Raw genomic sequence first — 11,337 nt, 5'->3', positions numbered from 1 at the left:
TGTTTCTGATCGTGACTAGTATAACACTGTTCCCCTAATAACAGACAAAATAATTGAGAATTCAAAACCAGAGGTACTTTATTGAAGTTCGGACTGACATGAAAAACAACTCCTGTGAAGTCAATGTTCCTTAGTTTATGCAAAGCCCCAGAACAAATGATTTGAGCAAACTATTGACAGGTTATTCATTGACATGTTTGTCCAACAAGCCTTTGCCCTTCTCTTCCCGTAAGCTGAAGCCACTATTGGCAATAAGGCAAGTTCATGACCCCGTTTATACACTGCTGGCGAAAATCAACACTAACTGGGCTCATTCTACTATGACCAGTACACTTAAAAGTGATATGATCCCCATGTGTGGCATAGAGTTTATTTTGATCTTCCGGAGGATATTTAAATTGGATGTTCTGTGTGTTCATCAGCTCTTCGTCCACAGTGCAGGGTTCTGAAATGAGAAGATTGTACAGGAATCAGTGTGTGAACGTGTCCTTCAAGGGCCACTGAAAATTATTTGTTTTTCATTTTAATGAATGATATCTCTATACCCATAGATCCTTGAGGAATGTCACTTGTCAATGCCTCAGGAGCATGGTTCAACAGTTACTTTTCAACTCAGAATGCATTTTTAATTAGTAATTAATCCATTGATCTTGAATTCCATTCCTGGAATTCATCCATTCTGATTGTTAAAGGGGAGTTTGCAAGCGATTGAGTAGGAACTGGGCCAATGTTATTTTATAGAGAACTTACTCAGACAGGTTATCGGTCGTGTCCAGATCCCGTCATGACACGTCTTGTACGCTGAAGGGGGTTCAAGGATGTAGTATTTCTGGCACATATATTGAACTGATTCTCCGCTTCTGTAACTTTCTCTACCGCCCTTTGTGTCTCCGTTCATGAGATGTGGAGGTGGTCCACAGAAATCCTTGGGCTCTAGGAAGACATGGGTGACATCAGATAAATACTAGTGATGAAATGTACCAATCTGCTATTGTCCCAGCAAGAATAGTATTCCAGAACTTTTCTAAAATCCTTTTTTGCTACATTTTTTGTGAATTGGAGATAATTGTAAATCTACTTTAAACAAAACTTGATTGTTCCATTTCCCAATGTGTTAAATCAATAAAAATACAATTTACCTTCACAAATTGGAAAGGAGTGACTCCACTGTCCATTGGTTGAGCAGACGACCTCTGATTCCCCCTTCAGAACGTGTTTAGAGTTGCTGCACTCAAACTGTAGCCTGTGTCCATACTTCATGGTATTGTTGTTTTGGGGAATTCCTATCACGTTCACATTCTTAATCTTCTCTGCAGCTTCACAAGTTACATCTATTATGGAGGGAAAAAAATAGAAAAATCACTAAATTGCTGTATTGAACATTTGCACACCTGATGCAACGTCTGAAGGTACATGTTGTCGATAAAATGATTTGCTTAGTTTTGGCTAAAGTGAAATGTTTACCTTCACAGGTTGGGAAATGGTTGTTCCACATCCCCCCCGCGGCACACACTACCTGTGGGTTTCCCTTCAGATGGTGTGCTGGGTTGGGGCAGCTGAACTTGAGCTCATGACCGTACTGTATAACACCATCATCATCTGGCAGACCGCTCACAACCACCCGTCCATCTGTAGCCTCGGGGACACAACTCACCACTACGGAGAAAGATCATATTGCAGGGTGTTGTACAGTCTATAACTTCATGAACCCTCTGAGTTACAGTGTAATGTGCATTGTAAGAAGTAAGTAAGGTGTTATGCTGTATTTACTATAATTAAGCAATAAGTCCTGAGAAAAATGGCCAATAAATATTGCTAACTTACCACGGCTAAGGGCTGTTCCTAGACTCAATGTAGCACGGCGTGCCTGGATACAGCTATTAGCAGTGGTATATTGGCCATAATATACCAAAAACCCCCAAGGTGCCTTTTTGCAATTAAAAACTGGTTACAACGTTCGAACAGTGAAATGTTTTTTGGGGGGTCATACCCATGGTAAACGGTATTATATACCACGGCCTTAAGCCAATCAGCATCCAGGAGCCAAACTACCCAGTTTATAATATTCACTGACCATCCTACCAATCCTCGACTTTGGCGATGTAATTTACAAAATAGCCTCCAATACCCTACTCAACAAATTGGATGCAGTCTATCACAGTGCAATCCGTTTTGTCACCAAAGCCCCATATACTACCCACCATTGCGACCTGTACGCTCTCGTTGGCTGGCCCTCGCTTCATACTCGTCGCCAAACCCACTGGCTCCATGTCATCTACAAGACCCTGATAGGTAAAGTCCCCCCTTATCTCAGCTCGCTGGTCACCATAGCATCTCCCACCTGTAGCACACGCTCCAGCAGGTATATCTCTCTAGTCACCCCCAAAACCAATTCTTTCTTTGGCCGCCTCTCTTTCCAGTTCTCTGCTGCCAATGACTGGAACGAACTACAAAAATCTCTGAAACTGGAAACACTTATCTCCCTCACTAGCTTCAAGCACCAACTGTCAGAGCAGCTCACAGATTACTGCACCTGTACATAGCCCACCTATAATTTAGCCCTATCAACTACCTCTTTCCCAACTGTATTTCATTTATTTATTTATTTTGCTCCTTTGCACCCCATTATTTTTATTTCTACTTTGCACATTCTTCCATTGCAAAACTACCATTCCAGTGTTTTACTTGCTATATTGTATTTACCTTGCCACCATGGCCTTTTTGCCCTTTCTCACCTCATTTGCTCACATTGTATATAGACTTGTTTATACTTTATTATTGACTGTATGTTTGTTTTACTCCATGTGTAACTCTGTGTTGTTGTATCTGTCAAACTGCTTTGCTTTATCTTGGCCAGGTCGCAATTGTAAATGAGAACTTGTTCTCAACTTGCCTACCTGGTTAAATAAAGGTAAAATAAAAAAAAAATTAAAATAAATTGAATACATGGTTACCTTCACATATGGGCAGGTGGTTGCTCCATCCTGCCACCATACAGGTTCTGATGTCCATTTTGCTCACCATCTGATAACTACAGACATAATTACGTGATTAGGTGCTATTATGATGTCTGTGACCTTATTAGCCATGTTCTAAATTCAACCCCATACTAGATGGGCTGTATTCAATCCCATACTAGACAGCCTGAATTCAGCCCCATACTAGACAGCCTGTATTCAGCCCCATACTAGACAGCCTGAATTCAGCCCCATACTAGACAGCCTGAATTCAACCCCATACTAGACAGGCTGGATTCAGCATCATACAAGACAGGCTGGATTCAGAACCATACTGGACAGGCTGGAATCAGCCCAATACTAGACAGGCTGGATTCAACCCCATACTAGACGGGCTGGATTCAACCCCATACTAGACAGGCTGGATTCAGCCCCATACTAGGCAGGCTGGATTTAACCCCATACTAGACAGGCTGGATTCAGCCTCATACAAGACAGTCTGGATTCAGCCCCATACAATGCAGGCTGGATTCAGCCCCAGACAAGACAGGCTGGATTCAGACCCATACTAGGCAGGCTGGATTTAACCCCATACTAGACAGGCTGGATTCAGCCCCAGACAAGACAGGCTGGATTCGGCCCCATACTAGGCAGGCTGGATTTGGCCCCATACTAGGCAGGCTGGATTTAACCCCATACTAGACCGGCTGGATTTGGCCCCATACTAGGCAGGCTGGATTTAACCCCATACTAGACAGCCTGGATTCAGCCCCATACTAGACGGGCTGGATTCAGCCCCATACTTGACAGGCTGGATTCAACCCCATATTAGGCAGGCTGTATTCAGTCCATTTAAGACAGGCTGGATTCAGCCCATACTAGACAGAACGGATTCAGCCCCATACTCGGCAGGCTGGATTCAGCCCATACTAGACAGAACGGATTCAGCACCATAGTCGGCAGGCTGGATTCAGCCCCATACTAGACAAGATTGATTCAGCACTATACTGGACAGGCTGGATTCAGCCCTATACTGGACAGGCTGGATTCAGCCCTATACTGGACAGGCTGGATTCAGCCCCATACAAGAAAGGCTGGATTCAGCACTATACTAGGCAGGCTAGATTCAACCCCGTACTAGACGGGCTGGATTCAACCCTATACTAGATGGGCTGGATTCAACCCCGTACTAGACGGGCTGGATTCATCCCCATACTAGACAGGCTGGATTCAGCCCCATACTAGACAGGCTGGATTCAGCCCCATACTAGACAGGCTGGATTCAGCCCCATACTAGACAGGCTGGATTCAACCCTATACTAGGCATGCTGGATTCAGCCCCATACTAGACAGGCTGGATTCAGCCCCATACTAGACAGGCTGGATTCAGCCCCATACTAGGCATGCTGGATTCAGCCCCATACTAGACAGGCTGGATTCAGCCCCATACTAGACAGGCTGGATTCAGCCCCAGACTAGACAGGCTGGATTCGGCCCCATACTAGGCAGGCTGGATTTAACCCCATACTAGACAGGCTGGATTTGGCCCCATACTAGGCAGGCTGGATTTAACCCCATACTAGACCGGCTGGATTCAGAAACATACTATAAACGCTGGATTCATCCCATTTAAGAGGCTGGATTCAGCCCTATACTGGACAGGCTGGATTCATCCCCATACTAGACAGGCTGGATTCAGCCCCATACTAGACATGCTGGATTCATCCCATTTAAGAGGCTGGATTCAACCCCATACTAGACAGGCTGGATTCAACCCCATACTAGACAGGCTGGATTCAACCCCATACTGGACAGGCTGGATTCAGCCCCATACTAGACAGGCTAGATTCAACCCCGTACTAGAAACGCTGGATTCATCCCATTTAAGAGGCTGGATTCAACCCCATACTAGACAGGCTGGATTCAGCCCCATACTAGAAACGCTGGATTCATCCCATTTAAGAGGCTGGATTCAACCCCATACTAGACAGGCTGGATTCAGCCCCATACTAGAAACGCTGGATTCAGCCCCATACTAGACAGGCTGGATATAGCCCCATACTAGACAGGCTGGATTCAGCCCCATACTAGGCATGCTGGATTCAGCCCCATACTAGACAGGCTGGATTCAGCCCCATACTAGACAGGCTGGATTCAGCGCCAGACTAGACAGGCTGGATTCGGCCCCATACTAGGCAGGCTGGATTTAACCCCATACTAGACAGGCTGGATTTGGCCCCATACTAGGCAGGCTGGATTTAACCCCATACTAGACCGGCTGGATTTGGCCCCATACTAGGCAGGCTGGATTTAACCCCATACTAGACAGCCTGGATTCAGCCCCATACTAGACGGGCTGGATTCAGCCCCATACTTGACAGGCGGGATTCAACCCCATACTAGGCAGGCTGTATTCAGTCCATTTAAGACAGGCTGGATTCAGCCCATACTAGACAGAACGGATTCAGCACCATACTAGGCAGGCTGGATTCAGCCCCATACTCGGCAGGCTGGATTCAGCCCATACTAGACAGAACGGATTCAGCACCACACTCGGCAGGCTGGATTCAGCCCCATACTAGACAAGATTGATTCAGCACTATACTGGACAGGCTGGATTCAGCCCTATACTGGACAGGCTGGATTCAGCCCTATACTGGACAGGCTGGATTCAGCCCCATACAAGAAAGGCTGGATTCAGCACTATACTGGGCAGGCTAGATTCAACCCCGTACTAGACGGGCTGGATTCAACCCTATACTAGATGGGCTGGATTCAACCCCGTACTAGACGGGCTGGATTCATCCCCATACTAGACAGGCTGGATTCAGCCCCATACTAGGCAGGCTGGATTCAGCCCCATACTAGACAGGCTGGATTCAGCCCCATACTAGACAGGCTGGATTCAGCCCCATACTAGACAGGCTGGATTCAACCCTATACTAGGCATGCTGGATTCAGCCCCATACTAGACAGGCTGGATTCAGCATCATACAAGACAGGCTGGATTCAGAACCATACTGGACAGGCTGGAATCAGCCCAATACTAGACAGGCTGGATTCAACCCCATACTAGACGTGCTGGATTCAACCCCATACTAGACAGGCTGGATTCAGCCCCATACTAGGCAGGCTGGATTTAACCCCATACTAGACAGGCTGGATTCAGCCTCATACAAGACAGTCTGTATTCAGCCCCATACAATGCAGGCTGGATTCAGCCCCAGACAAGACAGGCTGGATTCAGACCCATACTAGGCAGGCTGGATTTAACCCCATACTAGACAGGCTGGATTCAGCCCCAGACAAGACAGGCTGGATTCGGCCCCATACTAGGCAGGCTGGATTTAACCCCATACTAGACAGGCTGGATTTGGCCCCATACTAGGCAGGCTGGATTTAACCCCATACTAGACCGGCTGGATTTGGCCCCATACTAGGCAGGCTGGATTTAACCCCATACTAGACAGCCTGGATTCAGCCCCATACTAGACGGGCTGGATTCAGCCCCATACTTGACAGGCTGGATTCAACCCCATATTAGGCAGGCTGTATTCAGTCCATTTAAGACAGGCTGGATTCAGCCCATACTAGACAGAACGGATTCAGCCCCATACTCGGCAGGCTGGATTCAGCCCATACTAGACAGAACGGATTCAGCACCATAGTCGGCAGGCTGGATTCAGCCCCATACTAGACAAGATTGATTCAGCACTATACTGGACAGGCTGGATTCAGCCCTATACTGGACAGGCTGGATTCAGCCCTATACTGGACAGGCTGGATTCAGCCCCATACAAGAAAGGCTGGATTCAGCACTATACTAGGCAGGCTAGATTCAACCCCGTACTAGACGGGCTGGATTCAACCCTATACTAGATGGGCTGGATTCAACCCCGTACTAGACGGGCTGGATTCATCCCCATACTAGACAGGCTGGATTCAGCCCCATACTAGACAGGCTGGATTCAGCCCCATACTAGACAGGCTGGATTCAGCCCCATACTAGACAGGCTGGATTCAACCCTATACTAGGCATGCTGGATTCAGCCCCATACTAGACAGGCTGGATTCAGCCCCATACTAGACAGGCTGGATTCAGCCCCATACTAGGCATGCTGGATTCAGCCCCATACTAGACAGGCTGGATTCAGCCCCATACTAGACAGGCTGGATTCAGCCCCAGACTAGACAGGCTGGATTCGGCCCCATACTAGGCAGGCTGGATTTAACCCCATACTAGACAGGCTGGATTTGGCCCCATACTAGAAACGCTGGATTCATCCCATTTAAGAGGCTGGATTCAACCCCATACTAGACAGGCTGGATTCAGAAACATACTATAAACGCTGGATTCATCCCATTTAAGAGGCTGGATTCAGCCCTATACTGGACAGGCTGGATTCATCCCCATACTAGACAGGCTGGATTCAGCCCCATACTAGACATGCTGGATTCATCCCATTTAAGAGGCTGGATTCAACCCCATACTAGACAGGCTGGATTCATCCCCATACTAGACAGGCTGGATTCAACCCCATACTAGACAGGCTGGATTCAACCCCATACTGGACAGGCTGGATTCAGCCCCATACTAGACAGGCTAGATTCAACCCCGTACTAGAAACGCTGGATTCATCCCATTTAAGAGGCTGGATTCAACCCCATACTAGACAGGCTGGATTCAGCCCCATACTAGAAACGCTGGATTCATCCCATTTAAGAGGCTGGATTCAACCCCATACTAGACAGGCTGGATTCAGCCCCATACTAGAAACGCTGGATTCAGCCCCATACTAGACAGGCTGGATTCAGCCCCATACTAGACAGGCTGGATTCAGCCCCATACTAGGCATGCTGGATTCAGCCCCATACTAGACAGGCTGGATTCAGCCCCATACTAGACAGGCTGGATTCAGCCCCATACTAGACAGGCTGGATTCAGCGCCAGACTAGACAGGCTGGATTCGGCCCCATACTAGGCAGGCTGGATTTAACCCCATACTAGACAGGCTGGATTTGGCCCCATACTAGGCAGGCTGGATTTAACCCCATACTAGACCGGCTGGATTTGGCCCCATACTAGGCAGGCTGGATTTAACCCCATACTAGACAGCCTGGATTCAGCCCCATACTAGACGGGCTGGATTCAGCCCCATACTTGACAGGCGGGATTCAACCCCATACTAGGCAGGCTGTATTCAGTCCATTTAAGACAGGCTGGATTCAGCCCATACTAGACAGAACGGATTCAGCACCATACTAGGCAGGCTGGATTCAGCCCCATACTCGGCAGGCTGGATTCAGCCCATACTAGACAGAACGGATTCAGCACCACACTCGGCAGGCTGGATTCAGCCCCATACTAGACAAGATTGATTCAGCACTATACTGGACAGGCTGGATTCAGCCCTATACTGGACAGGCTGGATTCAGCCCTATACTGGACAGGCTGGATTCAGCCCCATACAAGAAAGGCTGGATTCAGCACTATACTGGGCAGGCTAGATTCAACCCCGTACTAGACGGGCTGGATTCAACCCTATACTAGATGGGCTGGATTCAACCCCGTACTAGACGGGCTGGATTCATCCCCATACTAGACAGGCTGGATTCAGCCCCATACTAGGCAGGCTGGATTCAGCCCCATACTAGACAGGCTGGATTCAGCCCCATACTAGACAGGCTGGATTCAGCCCCATACTAGACAGGCTGGATTCAACCCTATACTAGGCATGCTGGATTCAGCCCCATACTAGACAGGCTGGATTCAGCCCCATACTAGACAGGCTGGATTCAGCCCCATACTAGGCATGCTGGATTCAGCCCCATACTAGACAGGCTGGATTCAGCCCCATACTAGACAGGTTGGATTCAGCCCCATACTAGGCATGCTGGATTCATCCCCATACTAGACAGGCTGGATTCAGCCCCATACTAGACAGGTTGGATTCAGCCCCATACTAGACAGGCTGGATTCAGCCCCAGACTAGACAGGCTGGATTCGGCACCATACTAGGCAGACTGGATTTAACCCCATACTAGACAGGCTGGATTTTTCCCCATACTAGGCAGGCTGGATTTAACCCCATACTAGAGCGGCTGGATTTGGCCCCATACTAGGCAGGCTGGATTCAGCCCCATACTCGGCAGGCTGGATTCAGCCCATACTAGACAGAACGGATTCAGCACCATACTAGGCAGGCTGGATTCAGCCCCATACTAGACAAGATTGATTCAGCACTATACTGGACAGGCTGGATTCAGCCCTATACTGGACAGGCTGGATTCAGCCCTATACTGGACAGGCTGGATTCAGCCCCATACAAGAAAGGCTGGATTCAGCACTATACTAGGCAGGCTAGATTCAACCCCGTACTAGACGGGCTGGATTCAACCCTATACTAGATGGGCTGGATTCAACCCCGTACTAGACGGGCTGGATTCATCCCCATACTAGACAGGCTGGATTCAGCCCCATACTAGGCAGGCTGGATTCAGCCCCATACTAGACAGGCTGGATTCAGCCCCATACTAGACAGGCTGGATTCAGCCCCATACTAGACAGGCTGGATTCAACCCTATACTAGGCATGCTGGATTCAGCCCCATACTAGACAGGCTGGATTCAGCCCCATACTAGACAGGCTGGATTCAGCCCCATACTAGGCATGCTGGATTCAGCCCCATACTAGACAGGCTGGATTCAGCCCCATACTAGACAGGCTGGATTCAGCCCCAGACTAGACAGGCTGGATTCGGCCCCATACTAGGCAGGCTGGATTTAACCCCATACTAGACAGGCTGGATTTGGCCCCATACTAGGCAGGCTGGATTTAACCCCATACTAGACCGGCTGGATTTGGCCCCATACTAGGCAGGCTGGATTTAACCCCATACTAGACAGCCTGGATTCAGCCCCATACTTGACAGGCTGGATTCAACCCCATACTAGGCAGGCTGTATTCAGTCCATTTAAGACAGGCTGGATTCAGCCCATACTAGACAGAACGGATTCAGCACCATACTAGGCAGGCTGGATTCAGCCCCATACTCGGCAGGCTGGATTCAGCCCATACTAGACAGAACGGATTCAGCACCATACTCGGCAGGCTGGATTCAGCCCCATACTAGACAAGATTGATTCAGCCCTATACTGGACAGGCTGGATTCAGCCCTATACTGGACAGGCTGGATTCAGCACCATACTAGACAAGATTGATTCAGCACTATACTGGACAGGCTGGATTCAGCCCTATACTGGACAGGCTGGATTCAGCCCCATACAAGAAAGGCTGGATTCAGCACTATACTAGACAGGCTGGATTCAGCCCCATACAAGAAAGGCTGGATTCAGCCCTATACTGGACAGGCTGGATTCAGCCCCATACTAGACGGGCTGGATTCAGCCCCATACTAGACGGGCAGGATTCAACCCTATACTAGACAGGCTGGATTCAGCCCCATACTAGAAACGCTGGATTCATCCCCATACTAGACAGGCTGGATTCAGCCCCATACTAGACAGGCTGGATTCATCCCCATACTAGACAGGCTGGATTCAGCACTATACTAGATGTGCTGGATTCAACCCCGTACTAGACAGGCTGGATTCAGCCCCATACTAGACAGGCTGGATTCAGCCCCATACTAGAAACGCTGGATTCATCCCCATACTAGACAGGCTGGATTCATCCCCATACTAGACAGGCTGGATTCAACCCCATACTAGACAGGCTGGATTCAGCCCCATACTAGAAACGCTGGATTCATCCCATTTAAGAGGCTGGATTCAACCCCATACTAGACAGGCTGGATTCAGCCCCATACTAGAAACGCTGGATTCATCCCATTTAAGAGGCTGGATTCAGCCCTATACTGGACAGGCTGGATTCATCCCCATACTAGACAGGCTGGATTCAGCCCCATACTAGACATGCTGGATTCATCCCATTTAAGAGGCTGGATTCAACCCCATACTAGACAGGCTGGATTCAGCCCCATACTAGACAGGCTGGATTCAACCCCATAATGGACAGGCTGGATTCAGCCCCATACTAGACAGGCTAGATTCAACCCCGTACTAGACAGGCTGGATTCAGCCCCATACTAGAAACGCTGGATTCATCCCATTTAAGAGGCTGGATTCAACCCCATACTAGACAGGCTGGATTCAGCCCCATACTAGAAACGCTGGATTCATCCCATTTAAGAGGCTGGATTCAGCCCTATACTGGACAGGCTGGATTCATCCCCATACTAGACAGGCTGGATTTGGCCCCATACTAGACATGCTGGATTCATCCCATTTAAGAGGCTGGATTCAACCCCATACTAGACAGGCTGGATTCATCCCCATAATAGACAGGCTGGATTCAGCC

At 48.6% G+C, this 11,337-nt stretch overlaps 1 protein-coding gene across 1 annotated transcript in view; it reads right to left on the bottom strand.

Annotated features, from left to right (window-relative positions):
- Nucleotides 1–53: 53 nt before the first annotated feature.
- The window catches only part of LOC110524786 (complement factor H), a 30,698-nt gene continuing 19,414 nt past the window's right edge, over nt 54–11,337 (bottom strand). The window contains exons 11-15 of the mRNA XM_036979080.1: nt 2,955–3,031; nt 1,465–1,656; nt 1,140–1,331; nt 751–933; nt 54–445 (exon numbers count right to left, since the gene is read on the bottom strand). Of these exons, the coding sequence (XP_036834975.1) occupies nt 243–445; nt 751–933; nt 1,140–1,331; nt 1,465–1,656; nt 2,955–3,031 (847 nt within the window). The 3' untranslated portion in view covers nt 54–242. The remainder of the gene's footprint in view (nt 446–750; nt 934–1,139; nt 1,332–1,464; nt 1,657–2,954; nt 3,032–11,337) is intronic.

This window comes from Oncorhynchus mykiss, chromosome 5, assembly GCF_013265735.2.
Source record: "Oncorhynchus mykiss isolate Arlee chromosome 5, USDA_OmykA_1.1, whole genome shotgun sequence".
NCBI classification, from domain to species: domain Eukaryota; kingdom Metazoa; phylum Chordata; class Actinopteri; order Salmoniformes; family Salmonidae; genus Oncorhynchus; species Oncorhynchus mykiss.
The sequence above is the reverse complement of the archived record's forward strand: the minus strand, read 5'-3'. Positions and strand labels throughout refer to the sequence as shown.